The sequence below is a fragment of the Macaca fascicularis genome, chromosome 5, assembly GCF_037993035.2.
Source record: "Macaca fascicularis isolate 582-1 chromosome 5, T2T-MFA8v1.1".
NCBI lineage: Eukaryota > Metazoa > Chordata > Mammalia > Primates > Cercopithecidae > Macaca > Macaca fascicularis.
The window spans coordinates 92,217,082-92,233,931 of NC_088379.1; the positions used below are offsets into that span (position 1 = coordinate 92,217,082).

The following is a 16,850-nucleotide window of genomic DNA, read 5'->3' on the forward strand; positions in this document are numbered from 1 at the left end:
GTAAAAGCATTTTTCTTTGTATTCTTTAAGAAATATTTTTCTAATATTAGATACCAGGTGGTATTATCAGGTTATTTTAACAAAGATCTGACATACCTGGAGTTATCTAACAACTCAACAATGTATTTTTAATTATGATTTAAAATGTTACTAAAAGTGTGGAATCCATATAAAATATCATCTTAGTAAAGTAGCAATTATAATTTTGCGTATTTTATTTTTTCTATAGAGGTATTTCATACCTATATGTATTAGTCAAGGTTCTGCAGAGAAACAGAACCAATGGGGTGTGTGTGTGTGTGTGTGTGTGTGTGTGTGTGTATTTGTATATATAGAGAGATTTATTATAAAGGGTTGGCTCATGCAATTATGAAGGCTCACAAGCTCCAAGATCCTCAGGATGAGTTTGTAAACTGGAGATTCAGGAGAGCCAATGGTGTAGTTCAAGTCTGAGTCTGAAGGTCAGAGAAACAGTAGAATTGCTGGTGTAGTTCTAGTTCAAAGACTGGCAGGCTCAAGACCCAAGAGGGTTTCAGTTTGAGTCCAAAGGAGGAAAATGCTGATATCCCGGTTCTAGGGCAGTTAGGCAGAAAGAATTCTCTTACTCAGAGGAGAGTTAACCTTTCTGTTCTTTTCAAGCCTTCAACTGACTGGAAAGGGCCCGCCCGTGATAGGGAGGGCAGTCTGCTTTCCTCAGTCTACTGATGCAAATGTTAATTTCACCCAAAAACACTTCCACAGAAACACGCAGAATGAGATTTGACCAAATATCTGGGCATCCTTTGGTCCAGTCAGGTTGACACATACGACTAACCATTATATGATATACATAGGTGATCAGCAGATGTACAATTTTATAACCTAGTTTTAAGAATGTTTTATTATAGTCATGTATAAAAATTATTAACATATAGTAACTCACTTTGGCATATTGAGAAGTAAATATAATAAAGAATCTTAAAGCATGGGCCACATCTCAAAGAGTCATAAACCAAAATTAATAGAGCATTCAATTAGTCCTTTATGCTAAAGCTATGAAAAATGTTTTTCATATAAGAGGCTCTTTGAAAAGGTATTTACATTTAAGACTCTTTGGAAAGGAACTTAGAGAGAAATATGATAAAAATAGTCTGCACTAGCCTGTCTTGAACTTCTTGCACATTTAATTTAATTCAGCAGACATGTATTGAATATCTACTATGTAAAGTTCTGTGTTACTTGCTAAGAGGGACACTAAAACGAAAAGCTGTTCCCCTCAAGGAAGACAAACAAGGACTCATCTAACTATACAACAAGATAATATTAGTTAACTACATCATCAGAGATACTATTGAAGTGTGATGCAGGAATATACCTGTATCATATATGAGATAATGCTTTAACTTGTTTGGAAGTATTTATATAGCATATATAAGGGGAAACATCATCTCTGGCCTATCAATAATGGCCAGAGACAAAGAAAGAATATTCTTGGTGGAAAGAAAGCTCACGAAAAGCTGAGAAAGAAAAGGATGTATTTTGCCAACAGAAAATTATCTAGATGTGCTGAGTGTTTAGGTTGTGATAAGGGAAGGAACGATGACAGAAGAAAACTTAAAAACCTGCTTGCAGAATGGAAATAGAGGCAGGTCAAAGTGAGCCCTGAATGTCGTTATTTTAAAATTTGAATGTTTAAAAATTGAGAGCCATGAACATATTTGAAAAGTGGAACAACTTTTCTAATCTGTAATTGAGAAATAACTTAGGAAGCAATTTAAGGGATATATTAAAGTGTTGTGCGATTGTAAGAAGGGTACCCACTTTTACATATATCTGACTGATTTCTAAAGAGGATTTGAGACAGTTTATAGCATTGAAAAATAAAGGTGAAAAAAAATACGAGCCGAGTAAATAAAGGCAAGAAAATAAGATGAAGCTGTAGTGATGAAACAAAATGAAACAACAACAAAAGCGCATGGCAAGAATTCAGTGTTGATAGAAGTGGCCCAGAAGATTAGCTCTGAACCTCTTAACAGAAGGAAATAGGAAAGATGATTATTATTACTGAGATCTTGCTTCTTGTGTCACAGAAGTCAAAAGAACAAAGCTGGAGGCATCAGGCTACCTGACTTCAAACTATACTACAAGGCTACAGTAACCAAAACAGCATGGTACTGGTACCAAAACAGAGATATAGACCAATGGAACAGAACCGAGTCCTCAGAAATAATACCACACATCTACAGCCATCTGATCTTTGACAAACCTGAGAGAAACAAGAAATGGGGAAAGGATTCCCTATTTAATAAATGGTGCTGGGAAAATTGGCTAGCCATAAGTAGAAAGCTGAAACTGGATCCTTTCCTTACTCCTTATACGAAAATTAATTCAAGATGGATTAGAGACTTAAATGTTAGACCTAATACCATAAAAATCCTAGAGGAAAACCTAGGTAGTACCATTCAGGACATAGGCATGGGCAAAGACTTCATGTCTAAAACACCAAAAGCAACGGCAACAAAAGCCAAAATTGACAAATGGGATCTAATTAAACTAAAGAGCTTCTGCACAGCAAAAGAAACTACCATCAGAGTGAACAGGCAACCTACAGAATGGGAGAAAATGTTTGCAATCTACTCATCTGACAAAGGGCTAATATCCAGAACCTACAAAGAACTCAAACAAATTTACAAGAAAAAAACAAACAACCCCATCAAAAAGTGGGCAAAGGATATGAACAGACATTTCTCAAAAGAAGACATTCATACAGCCAACAGACACATGAAAAAATGCTCATCATCACTGGCCATCAGAGAAATGCAAATCAAAACCACAATGAGATACCATCTCACACCAGTTAGAATGGCGATCATTAAAAAGTCAGGAAACAACAGGTGCTGGAGAGGATGTGGAGAAACAGGAACACTTTTACACTGTTGGTGGGATTGTAAACTAGTTCAACCATTATGGAAAACAGTATGGCGATTCCTCAAGGATCTAGAACTAGATGTACAATATGACCCAGCCATCCCATTACTGGGTATATACCCAAAGGATTATAAATCATGCTGCTATAAAGACACATGCACATGTATGTTTATTGCGGCACTATTCACAATAGCAAAGACTTGGAATCAACCCAAATGTCCATCAGTGACAGATTGGATTAAGAAAATGTGGCACATATACACCATGGAATACTATGCAGCCATAAAAAAGGATGAGTTTGTGTCCTTTGTAGGGACATGGATGCAGCTGGAAACCATCATTCTTAGCAAAGTATCACAAGAACAGAAAACCAAACACCGCATGTTCTCACTCATAGGTGGGAACTGAACAATGAGATCACTTGGACTCGGGAAGGGGAACATCACACACCGGGGCCTATCATGGGGAGGGGGGAGGGGGGAGGGATTGCATTGGGAGTTATACCTGATGTAAATGACGAGTTGATGGGTGCTGATGAGTTGATGGCTGCAGCACACCAACATGGCACAAGTATACATATGTAACAAACCTGCACATTATGCACATGTACCCTAGAACTCAAAGTATAATAATAATTTAAAAAAGAAAAGAAAAGAAGCAATCAAGACTTTCCCTAGCATTCCTCTAGCAGCCTCCCCATGTGAATTCCCATATGCTCTGCCATCTTACTACAGATGAACTGTCCATGCTCTTCTATAAAGCCAACTCTTCCATTTGTGCTTTAGCATCAATCTCCTTATCTACTTAACAGTGTTCCTCTAGCAATCTCCATTCTCTCCTGCATTTCCAGTTTTCCCTGTTGAATCATTTCTATCAGCATAAAAATATGTTGTTTTTTTAATCTTTAAGAAACAAAAAAAAGCAAACAACCTAAAGAAAACTCCTTTGATTCATCTTCCTTCTCCTTGTACTACGCTACCCATTCATTGTGAGAAAATGTTAATCAAAACTGCACTGAGGAAAGACAAAAACCAAAAAACTGCAGTGAAGCCAAGTGAGGTGGTTCTTGTCTATAATCCCAGCACACTGAGAGGCCAAGGCAGGAGGATCCCTTGACGTCAGGAGTTCGAGAACAGCCTTGGCAATATAGAGAGATCCCCATCTCTACAAAAAATTTTAAAAATTAGCCAGAAATGGTTTTACATGCCTGTAGTCCCAGCTACTTGAGAAGCTGAGACAGGAGGATCACTTGAGCCCAGGAGTTTGAGGCAACAGTGAGCTATGATTGCACCACCTCACTCCAGGCTGGGCAACAGAGAAAGATCCTGTCAAAAAACAAAATAAAACAAAAACTGCAGTGATGCAGTGAGATTTACTGGTCAATTTTTAGATTGGCAAAACCCCAAGTCTTCGTAATACCTCTATGGACAAGGCTTGTGGAAAAACTCTTATATTTTACTGGTAGAAGTACAAAATGGTACAACTGTTATGTAAGGGAATCTGACAATCTGTATAAAAACTACAGATGATTTACTTTCTCATCCATTATCTCAGAGAATCAATTTAAGAGGAATACATACAAGGCTGTTTACTGAAACATCATTTATAGTAGCAAAGGTTTGAAAAAAATTTTTTAATTCTCTGTTAATAACAGATTGGTTATATAAACAGTGCTACAACCACTAATGGAATTCTATGTACCATTTTTTAAAAATAAGATCTCTAAGCATTGATATGGAAATTCTATTGATAAGTTTAAAATGCAAGGTACCTGCCGGGCGCAGTGGCTCACACCTGTAATCCCAGCACTTTGGGAGGTGGAGGCGGACAGATCACCTGAGGTCAGGAATTCAAGACCAGCCTGGCCAACATGGCGAAACCCCTTCTGTACTTAAAATAGAAAAATTAGTCAGGCATGGTGGCGGGCATCTCTAATCCCAGCTACTCAGGAGGCTGAGAAGGAGAATCGCCAGGGAATGGAGGTTGCAGTGAGCCGAGATTGTGCCACTGCACTCCAGCCTGGGCGACAGAGCCAGACTCTGCCTCAAAAAAAAAAGCAAAGTGCCTAGTAATTTTTAAGGTTTTTGATCTTTTGTAAAAGGAGGAAATAAGAATATATATTCATATTTGCTTGAATTTGCATAAGGAAACTTTAAAAGCTAACAGAAATGATTATTGATAAAGGATGGGCTGGGGAATTAGAAAAACATCTGTTGTAATAATTTCCAGTCTTACTATCTCTTTTAAGCTCTCATATACTTTTATGTAAAATATAAAATGATGATTTTCTCAAATTGTGTATTATATTTTCTTTGGAACAAAATAATCTGTATTTATAGCACTTGCTAAATTTTCTATTGCATTTTATCATAAAATTATTTCTTAAAAATTCTATTCCTAGATCTACATTTATTCTCTTGGAATGACACTGTATTGGGGGGCTGATCATGAAGTGCCTCAGAGCCAAGTAAGTTAATTGTTTACAGTTGTTACACTTTTTACATGTGCTCAATTTTACACCTTTTATCATAGCTCTTCAACGTATTTATATGTGTTCCACAGCGTGCTGTCAGGTGTACCAGCATTCCTATGGAGGTTGTTTATATTAATAATGTCATACTTTCAGGATGAACTTATAATAAAGTACTAAAGACAGTATTTTTAAGGTATTCCTAGAACTGTAGCAATTACTAACCAGGTTTCAACAACTCAATCTGTGAGATGGAGCTGGCCTCTTCAAAATTATAGCAAGATAAATGGGAGTATACTTTATTTTATCTAATTTAGTGACTGTTAAGAGAGATTGGAAATCTCTTGTCTTTGATGATTCATTCTACTGAATGTGATAGCTTTTTTGATGCAAAAACTCTAGGAATAGTAGCCCTATGTCTCTGAGTATTGTATTAGAGAATGTCATAGCTTTTTCTCTTGGCACTTCAAATCATACATCATACTTCACCACCCCTATAGCAGCAGACATAGGTATTAAAGTAACACTTGCTGAGGTCCTGGGCCATGTTCGCCATTGGGCCGCTTCTAATCATTATTTTCTAAAATAATTCTGATTCCTAAAGACCAATATAAACATAGTAGTAAATAGTAATTGAAAATTTAAAAATAGCTATATTTCATCAAGGCAAGATATAACATATAGAATTAGGTTTTATTTTAGGCATTTATAAGTAAAAACCAAAAATAAGTAGGTCTGTTTTTTTCTTATTAAATAAAAGAAGTAACAAGCATTTTAGCCTTTTATTCTAAAATACAAACATCTTAAGATCCATAAAAGATAAATTATATTCTTTACTTCATTTGGTTTTATGTCATGAAAAATAATGTATATTTTCTTTCTCTCTTCAGTTTCAATTCTGTAAATATAAATGAGAAAGTTAAAATATTACTGGAAATATTGGTGTCTTGTATTATGCAACCTAACTTGTAAAATGTGATCACAGTCCATAACACTTTATGTTCTTTTCCGATAACTGGAAATAAAGTCAGCATCAAATATAAATAGAGAGTCAATATCAATAAATATAAATTAAAGGGGAAATATAAGCTAGTGTTTTAGGATCAGAAGTCAGAATATTTTAGAAATATTTAATACTAATTTAAAAGTATTTATTAAGTACCTACCTTGTGTCAGAGACTGTTAGACACTAGGACTGTAGTGACCCATGCCTATGCAGTTTTTTGGAAGGAATAGACAGCTAAACGGCCAATTACAACATAATGCAATAAATGCTATGTTAGAGAAAATGGAGGACGCTATGGAAAACAGAGTTGGGACTTCTGGTTAGGTTTGGAGGATCAGGACAGATTTCTTAAAGGACATTGCATCTAAGCTAACCCTAAAGGATGATATATTAATAATACCCAAATGGATGAGAAGTGGAAGGCTCATAAGAAAGGCATTTGTTTAGACCAAGGTGGATATACCAGTTTAAACTCCCATCAGCTTGGATGTGAGTTTTAATTGCTCCACTCCTTACCAATTCTTGTATTGTTAGTATTTTTATTTTTCACTATTTTATTGTGTGTGTAGTAGCTTCTTTTTGTAGTGGTTTTAATTTACATTTCTTAATAATGATATTGGCCACCCTTTCATATGCTCTTTGGCCATTCAGATATAATATTCTACAAAATACGTTAACGAATAAAAAAACCTCACATTCTGGCTTGTCTGTTTGACCAACATAATTATAATTTATATTTAAATGGTCTTGAGGCATTGCAATATTTTAAATCTCCTTTAAGTTATCAAATTATATTTATACACATTGACTGTATTACATTTTATATAATATTAGGAAACAGTTTATTCCCCCAAATGGTGTGTATGTTTGTGTGTGTGTGTGTGTGTACATGTAGTAACTGTTGATCAAAACATTTGAATAAGCCAAGAATTTCACTACTTTACTTTGTACTTTAAAATACCCAGAGTTTTTCTGTACTTCCTGTATAGGGAAGTATAAGTTAACTATCTTCTGCTAATATTTTTTAGACCATAAAAAGGTAAAACACAGTAAGATGCATATGCTTATAAGGAAGGAATTTATTTCCTCCAAGTATGTGAAGCGTGTTTCAGTGTGGTTCCTGTGATTCCTAGAATGATTTGTCTCATTAGAAAGAATATTTACTCACATTTATTAATGTGGCTTTTCCTTTATTTATATTCAGCCTATCAAGCTTGGAGATCATCTCAACAGCATACTGCTTGGAATGTGTGAGGATGTTATTTATGCTCGAGTTTCTGTTCGGACTGTGCTGGATGCTTGCAGTGCCCACATTAGGAATAGCAACTGTGCACCCTCATTTTCCTACGTGAAACACTTGGTAAAACTGGTTCTGGGAAATCTTTCTGGGGTAAGCTACAGTTACAATGGTAAATATAGTCATATTTTTAAAATTGAGTAGATATCACAAAATTTTCTTTAAGGATACTGTATAGGTAGCATTTTCTCAATGAAGACTAGAAATGGAAAATTGAATTCTTCTTCTAATATAAATTGTTTATTTGAAACAATACTTAAAATTTAGAAGCTCATTGCAATGAGTCTAGATTTTGTGAGAGTTATTCCCAAAAATATCATAGAATAATAGCATGTTTGAGCTGAAAGTATCTCCTCTTGTTTTCTTTCTTAGATCTTTTCCTAAGGAGCTTTTAGCAAATGGTTATACTGTGTACACCTAGAAAAAATGTATTAACATGAAAATGGGTTTTAGAAATATTTAAATGTACTTTCTGTTGCTTTATACCTATTTCATGACCACTCATTTTTCTGGATCTTCTAGGTATTTCCCAAACCTTCTCTACTTTCTTCTCTGAACACTGCTACCTAGTGTATACAGGAAATCCATGCTTGTATCCCTGCCAGATTTCCCCAAGACCCGGACTCTTCTGGTTTTTCTCTTGTTTTGGATATGAAGAATCCCAAGAATAACCAATGCCATATCTTACCTGAAAGTCCCACCTTTGTTCTGCATTTCTAAGGCTGTATTTTATCTTGTTTGCCCTATCTGATCTGGATCTATATTTTATCTGCTCTTATCCTTAGGGTTATAGTCCCAGAGTATTGGTCCCTCTTCCTTGTACAGGTTACAAATTGACCACTGCCACACAGTGTTCTTGTTAGCTTCCTCAGAATTCCTTATCAGTAGGGATTTAGTTCCCATCTTAACCAGGATGTCAGATGGCTGCCAGGAATATATTCAAATTCTGCACAATTTTTCAGTTGATGACAGGCCCAGAGATCTTCTAGACAAATGGTTTGTAAACTCTCCCCCAAGAAACCTTTGAGGTTCTATAGTGAAGGGAAGTGTAGGAAGTAGAGGCTGAATAAATGGAGTTCTTGGTTGCCCATTTTCCCTCTTTAACTGGAGCAGCTCCAGTTTTATTTGATCTGTTTATGTTTCTGCATATGATTTTTTTGGACAAAGGTAAAGCTATTAAAAAATCTTTGAAAACCCTCTGTCCAGACCAACATTTCTCACATTGTTTTCAATATTTTTGTTTTAAAAATTCCTCTATGACCAAAGAAGCTTGAGAAAAAATTATTTAAAGGAAATTCAATGTATTTTCACTGGAGAACTTCTTAGAGCCTTTAATGTACTAGACTATATTACTAACCTTCAAGAAGAATAGACATGTAAATGAAGCATTTCCCAAACTTACTTGGTCTTTGAGGTCTTTTTTTCACAGACATTCTCATAAGGCTAATATTCTTTTTTTTTTTTTTTTTTTTTTTAAATTTATTATTGTTATACTTTAAGTTGTAGGGTACATGTGCATAACGTGCAGGTTTGTTACATATGTATACTTGTGCCATGTTGCTGTGCTGCACCCATCAACTCGTCATTTACATCAGGTATAACTCCCAATGCAATCCCTCCCCCCTCCCCCCTCCCCATGATAGGCCCCGGTGTGTGATGTTCCCCTTCCCGAGTCCGAGTGATCTCATTGTTCAGTTCCCACCTATGAGTGAGAACATGCGGTGTTTGGTTTTCTGTTCTTGTGATAGTTTGCTAAGAATGATGGATTCCAGCTGCATCCAAGTCCCTACAAAGGACTCAAACTCATCCTTTTTTATGGCTGCATAGTATTCCATGGTGTATATGTGCCACATTTTCTTAATCCAATCTGTCACTGATGGACATTTGGGTTGATTCCAAGTCTTTGCTATTGTGAATAGTGCTGCAATAAACATACGTGTGCATGTGTCTTTATAGCAGCATAATTTATAATCCTTTGGGTATATACCCAGTAATGGGATGGCTGGGTCATATGGTACATCTAGTTCTAGATCCTTGAGGAATCGCCATACTGTTTTCCATAATGGTTGAACTAGTTTACAATCCCACCAACAGTGTAAAAGTGTTCCTATTTCTCCACATCCTCTCCAGCACCTGTTGTTTCCTGACTTTTTAATGATCGCCATTCTAACTGGTGTGAGATGGTATCTCATTGTGGTTTTGATTTGCATTTCTCTGATGGCCAGTGATGATGAGCATTTTTTCATGTGTCTGTTGGCTGTATGAATGTCTTCTTTTGAGAAATGGCTGTTCATGTCCTTTGCCCACTTTTTGATGGGGTTGTTTGTTTTTTTCTTGTAAATTTGTTTGAGTTCTTTGTAGGTTCTGGATATTAGCCCTTTGTCAGATGAGTAGATTGCAAAAATGTTCTCCCATTCTGTAGGTTGCCTGTTCACTCTGATGGTAGTGTCTTTTGCTGTGCAGAAGCTCTTTAGTTTAATGAGATCCCATTTGTCAATTTTGGCTTTTGCTGCCATTGCTTTTGGTGTTTTAGACATGAAATCTTTGCCCATGCCTATGTCCTGAATGGTACTACCTAGGTTTTCCTCTAGGATTTTTATGGTATTAGGTCTAACATTTAAGTCTCTAATCCATCTTGAATTAATTTTCGTATAAGGAGTAAGGAAAGGATCCAGTTTCAGCTTTCTACTTATGGTTAGCCAATTTTCCCAGCACCATTTATTAAATAGGGAATCCTTTCCCCATTTCTTGTTTCTCTCAGGTTTGTCAAAGATCAAATGGCTGTAGATGTGTGGTATTATTTCTGAGGACTCTGTTCTGTTCCATTGGTCTATATCTCTGTTTTGGTACCAGTACCATGCTGTTTTGGTTACTGTAGCCTTGTAGTATAGTTTGAAGTCAGGTAGCGTGATGCCTCCAGCTTTGTTCTTTTGACTTAGGATTGTCTTGGAGATGCGGGCTCTTTTTTGGTTCCATATGAACTTTAAAGTAGTTTTTTCCAATTCTGTGAAGAAACTCATTGGTAGCTTGATGGGGATGGCATTGAATCTATAAATTACCTTGGGCTGTATGGCCATTTTCACAATATTGATTCTTCCTATCCATGAGCATGGTATGTTCTTCCATTTGTTTGTGTCCTCTTTGATTTCACTGAGGAGTGGTTTGTAGTTCTCCTTGAAGAGGTCCTTTACATCCCTTGTAAGTTGGATTCCTAGGTATTTTATTCTCTTTGAAGCAATTGTGAATGGAAGTTCATTCCTGATTTGGCTCTCTGTTTGTCTGTTACTGGTGTATAAGAATGCTTGTGATTTTTGCACATTAATTTTGTATCCTGAGACTTTGCTGAAGTTGCTTATCAGCTTAAGGAGATTTTGGGCTGAGACAATGGGGTTTTCTAAATATACAATCATGTCATCTGCAAACAGGGACAATTTGACTTCTTCTTTTCCTAACTGAATACCCTTGATTTCTTTCTCTTGCCTGATTGCCCTAGCCAGAACTTCCAACACTATGTTGAATAGGAGTGGTGAGAGAGGGCATCCCTGTCTTGTGCCAGTTTTCAAAGGGAATTTTTCCAGTTTTTGCCCATTCAGTATGATATTGGCTGTGGGTTTGTCATAAATAGCTCTTATTATTTTGAGGTACGTTCCATCAATACCGAATGTATTGAGCATTTTTAGCATGAAGGGCTGTTGAATTTTGTCAAAAGCCTTTTCTGCATCTATTGAGATAATCATGTGGTTCTTGTCTTTGGTTCTGTTTATATGCTGGATTATGTTTATTGATTTGCGAATGTTGAACCAGCCTTGCATCCCAGGGATGAAGCCCAGTTGATCATGGTGGATAAGCTTTTTGATGTGTTGCTGAATCCGGTTTGCCAGTATTTTATTGAGGATTTTTGCATCGATGTTCATCAGGGATATTGGTCTAAAATTCTCTTTTTTTGTTGTGTCTCTGCCAAGCTTTGGTATCAGGATGATGTTGGCCTCATAAAATGAGTTAGGGAGGATTCCCTCTTTTTCTATTGATTGGAATAGTTTCAGAAGGAATGGTACCAACTCCTCTTTGTACCTCTGGTAGAATTCAGCTGTGAATCCATCTGGTCCTGGACTTTTTTTGGTTGGTAGGCTATTAATTGTTGCCTCAATTTCAGAGCCTGTTATTGGTCTATTCAGGGATTCAACTTCTTCCTGGTTTAGTCTTGGAAGAGTGTAAGTGTCCAGGAAATTATCCATTTCTTCTAGATTTTCCAGTTTATTTGCGTAGAGGTGTTTATAGTATTCTCTGATGGTAGTTTGTATTTCTGTGGGGTCGGTGGTGATATCCCCTTGATCATTTTTAATTGCGTCGATTTGATTCTTCTCTCTTTTCTTCTTTATTAGTCTGGCTAGTGGTCTGTCAATTTTGTTGATCTTTTCAAAAAACCAACTCCTGGATTCATTGATTTTTTGGAGGGTTTTTTGTGTCTCTATCTCCTTCAGTTCTGCTCTGATCTTAGTTATTTCTTGCCTTCTGCTAGCTTTCGAATGTGTTTGCTCTTGCTTCTCTAGTTCTTTTAATTGCGATGTTAGAGTGTCAATTTTACATCTTTCCTGCTTTCTCTTGTGGGCATTTAGTGCTATAAATTTCCCTCTACACACTGCTTTAAATGTGTCCCAGAGATTCTGGTATGTTGTATCTTTGTTCTCATTGGTTTCAAAGAACATCTTTATTTCTGCCTTCATTTCGTTATGTACCCAGTAGTCGTTCAAGAGCAGGTTGTTCAGTTTCCATGTAGTTGAGCGGTTTTGAGTGAGTTTCTTAGTCCTGAGTTCTAGTTTGATTGCACTGTGGTCTGAGAGACAGTTTGTTATAATTTCTGTTCTTGTACATTTGCTGAGGAGTGCTTTACTTCCAATTACGTGGTCAATTTTGGAGTAAGTATGATGTGGTGCTGAGAAGAATGTATATTCTGTTGATTTGGGGTGGAGAGTTCTATAGATGTCTATTAGGTCTGCTTGCTGCAGAGATGAGTTCAATTCCTGGACATCCTTGTTAACTTTCTGTCCCGTTGATCTGTCTAATGTTGACAGTGGAGTGTTGAAGTCTCCCATTATTATTGTATGGGAGTCTAAGTCTCTTTGTAAGTCTCTAAGGACTTGCTTTATGAATCTGGGTGCTCCTGTATTGGGTGCATATATATTTAGGATAGTTAGCTCTTCCTGTTGAATTGATCCCTTTACCATTATGTAATGGCCTTCTTTGTCTCTTTTGATCTTTGATGGTTTAAAGTCTGTTTTATCAGAGACTAGTATTGCAACCCCTGCTTTTTTTTGTTCTCCATTTGCTTGGTAAATCTTCCTCCATCCCTTTATTTTGAGCGTATGTATGTCTCTGCGTGTGAGATGGGTCTCCTGAATACAGCAGACTGATGGGTCTTGACTCTTTATCCAGTTTGCCAGTCTGTGTCTTTTAATTGGAGCATTTAGTCCATTTACATTTAAGGTTAATATTGTTATGTGTGAACTTGATCCTGCCATTATGATATTAACTGGTTATTTTGCTCATTAGTTGATGCAGTTTCTTCCTAGCCTCAATGGTCTTTACATTTTGGCATGTTTTTGCAATGGCTGGTACCGGTTGTTCCTTTCCATGTTTAGTGCTTCTTTCAGGATCTCTTGTAAGGCAGGCCTAGTGGTGACAAAATCTCTAAGCATTTGCTTATCTGTAAAGGATTTTATTTCTCCTTCACTTATGAAACTTAGTTTGGCTGGATATGAAATTCTGGGTTTAAAATTCTTTTCTTTAAGAATGTTGAATATTGGCCCCCACTCTCTTCTGGCTTGTAGAGTTTCTGCTGAGAGATCTGCTGTTAGTCTGATGGGCTTCCCTTTGTGGGTAACCCGACCTTTCTCTCTGGCTGCCCTTAAGATTTTTTCCTTCATTTCAACTTTGGTGAATCTGGCAATTATGTGTCTTGGAGTTGCTCTTCTCGGGGAGTATCTTTGTGGCGTTCTCTGTATTTCCTGGATTTGAATGTTGGCCTGCCCTACTAGGTTGGGGAAGTTCTCCTGGATGATATCCTGAAGAGTGTTTTCCAACTTGGTTCCATTTTCCCCCTCACTTTCAGGCACCCCAATCAGACGTAGATTTGGTCTTTTTACATAATCCCATACTTCTTGCAGGCTTTGTTCGTTTCTTTTTCTTCTTTTTTCTTTTGGTTTCTCTTCTCGCTTCATTTCATTCATTTGATCCTCAATTGCTGATACTCTTTCTTCCAGTTGATCGAGTCGGTTACTGAAGCTTGTGCATTTGTCACGTATTTCTCGTGTCATGGTTTTCATCTCTTTCATTTCGTTTAGGACCTTCTCTGCATTAATTACTCTAGCCATCAATTCTTCCACTTTTTTTTCAAGATTTTTAGTTTCTTTGCGCTGGGTACGTAATTCCTCCTTTAGCTCTGAGAAATTTGATGGACTGAAGCCTTCTTCTCTCATCTCGTCAAAGTCATTCTCCGTCCAGCTTTGATCCGTGCTGGTGATGAGCTGCGCTCCTTTGCCGAGGGAGATGCGCTCTTATTTTTTGAATTTCCAGCTTTTCTGCCCTGCTTTCTCCCCATCTTTGTGGTTTTATCTGCCTCTGGTCTTTGATGATGGTGATGTACTGATGGGGTTTTGGTGTAGGTGTCCTTCCTGTTTGATAGTTTTCCTTCTAACAGTCAGGACCCTCAGCTGTAGGTCTGTTGGAGATTGCTTGAGGTCCACTCCAGACCCTGTTTGCCTGGGTATCAGCAGCAGAGGCTGCAGAAGATAGAATATTTCTGAACAGCGAGTGTACCTGTCTGATTCTTGCTTTGGAAGCTTCCTCTCAGGGGTGTACTCCTCCCTGTGAGGTGTGGGGTGTCAGACTGCCCCTAGTGGGGGATGTCTCCCAGTTAGGCTACTCAGGGGTCAGGGACCCGCTTGAGCAGGGAGTCTGTCCCTTCTCAGATCTCAACCTCCGTGTTGGGAGATCCACTGCTCTCTTCAAAGCTGTCAGACAGAGTCGTTTGCGTCTGTGCAGAGGTGTCTGTGTGTCTTAGTTTACTGTGCCCTGTCCCCAGAGGTGGAGTCTACAGAGACAGGCAGGTTTCCTTGAGCTGCTGTGAGCTCCACCCAGTTCGAGCTTCCCAGCAGCTTTGTTTACCTACTTAAGCCTCAGCAATGGCGGGCGCCCCTCCCCCAGCCTCGCTGCTGCCTTGCCGGTAGATCACAGACTGCTGCGCTAGCAATGAGGGAGGCTCCGTGGGTGTGGGACCCTCCTGGCCAGGTGTGGGATATGATCTCCTGGTGTGCCTGTTTCCTAAAGCGCAGTATTGGGGTGGGAGTTACCCGATTTTCCAGGTGTTGTGTGTCTCAGTTCCCCTGGCTAGGAAAAGGGACTCCCTTCCCCCTTGCGCTTCCCAGGTGAGGCAATGCCTCGCCCTGCTTCAGCTCTCGCTGGTCGGGCTGCAGCAGCTGACCAGCACCAATCGTCCGGCACTCCCCAGTGAGATGAACCCAGTACCTCAGTTGAAAATGCAGAAATCACCGGTCTTCTGTGTCGCTGGCGCTGGGAGTTGGAGACTGGAGCTGCTCCTATTCGGCCATCTTGCTCCGCCCCCCAAGGCTAATATTCTTTAAAACTTCACTTTATGGTTAAGGAAACTGATAGCCAAACAACTATGGGATTTGAGTTCTCTATTAGTCAGTCCAGGGACTTTTTTATTATACCACACTTTCTCTAAGACTCTTGTGCTGTTTGCTAATTTTACTCCTATAATAAAATTGTGAGAGATGTTTTTTTCTGTCTTTGAATGAATATTTTTTTTCTGTCTCCATAGAAATTCTATTACCTATCAATAATTGCCCATATTACACATAAAATCTTCATCCCTTTAAGGTTTAGCATTTAGTTCTCATTATTATAGTGGATCTTTGTTGCTCATTTATGTATGAAACCTGTGCTAGGGATTGTAGAAGATAAAAATTGGAATAAAATATTTGATCTAGGCGCTCTTATCTAAAATGCCATAACCATTTGCTTAATTATAAAATGAAAGAAGGCTATAAAAAGATACATAGTAAAAATTTTAACAGCTATGAGAGTTTAAAGGAAAAGGATACAAATTATGGTTGCACTGAGAAATAGCACTTTGTAGCCGAGCATAATGGTGCATGCCTTTAGTCCCAGCTACTCAGGAGGCTGAGGTGGGAGGACCACTTGAGCCTGGGAGGTCAAGGCTATGGTGAGCCATGATTGCACCACTGCAGTCCAACCTAGGCAACAGAGTAAGGCCCTACCTCAAAAAAAATTAAAATTAAAATTAAAAATAGCACTTCGAACTATATCCTGTAGGCTAGATAGAGTAATCTTGGCAGAGGGAAGTGAACCTGGATAAAGGCTGTGAAATGGGAAAACAGGGATGTTTGGGGAACAGTATGGCATGGGGGTGTATCGTGGGGTTATTTAATGGGAGAGAAAAATAGAAGGATCAGTTGGAATCAGCATGTAGATAGCCTCTCTTCACAAAGACAAATTTTTACTAAGTATAATCATGCTCCCCTTACCTTTCTGTTGCTCTTCCTCATCTCCTAGACATCACTGGGTAGAAGTAACTCCAACAGCTACTGTTTTTTAAGTGTTTGTTTACTTTGTGCCAGACACTATGCTAAAGGGTTTATGTGCATTATCACATTATTCATCAAAACAACCTCAATTTAATAGAGATACTTTTATCCTCATTTTAGAGGGCATAAATCTAAGGCTGAGAAAGATTAAATAACTTACACATAGCCACAGATATGGTAAATGACAAAGACATAATTGGAACTGGGGTGTTTCTGACCCCAATGTATTCCTTAAAGCTTTTGTTGTCTCCAGTAGCTGATAGAGTGAGTTAGTCTTTCACTGGTATGAAATTCATTGTAAGTGGCCATCATTCTTACTTAAAATTAATTAGCATGGGGTAAAAGTCAGCAAGCCAGCTTACTTGTCTAGGTTTTTCCACTGATTTAATGTTACAATATTTGGGCCACAGTTTTACTTATCTGCAAAATAGGAATAATATGTATCAATCACCCATATTATCAAACTGTTGTAAAAGTAATTATTTCCATATTAATGAGCTGCTTTGTGGTCCTTAGAAGTTTCTTCGCTATTTCTCCTTTTAT

The 16,850-nt window shown here is 37.9% G+C and overlaps 1 protein-coding gene across 17 annotated transcripts in view; it reads left to right on the forward strand.

The window, feature by feature from the left end:
• Positions 1-16,850, forward strand: part of PTPN13 (protein tyrosine phosphatase non-receptor type 13) — a 229,972-nt gene that overhangs the window by 80,855 nt on the left and 132,267 nt on the right. For all 17 annotated transcript variants that reach the window (XR_012434937.1, XM_045393346.2, XM_065545225.1 and 14 more), the window contains 2 exons: positions 5,309-5,374; positions 7,588-7,773. Coding sequence is in view for 16 of the 17 variants with exons in the window: in XM_045393346.2 (XP_045249281.2) it covers positions 5,309-5,374; positions 7,588-7,773 (252 nt within the window). In the remaining variant the exon portion in view is untranslated. The remainder of the gene's footprint in view (positions 1-5,308; positions 5,375-7,587; positions 7,774-16,850) is intronic.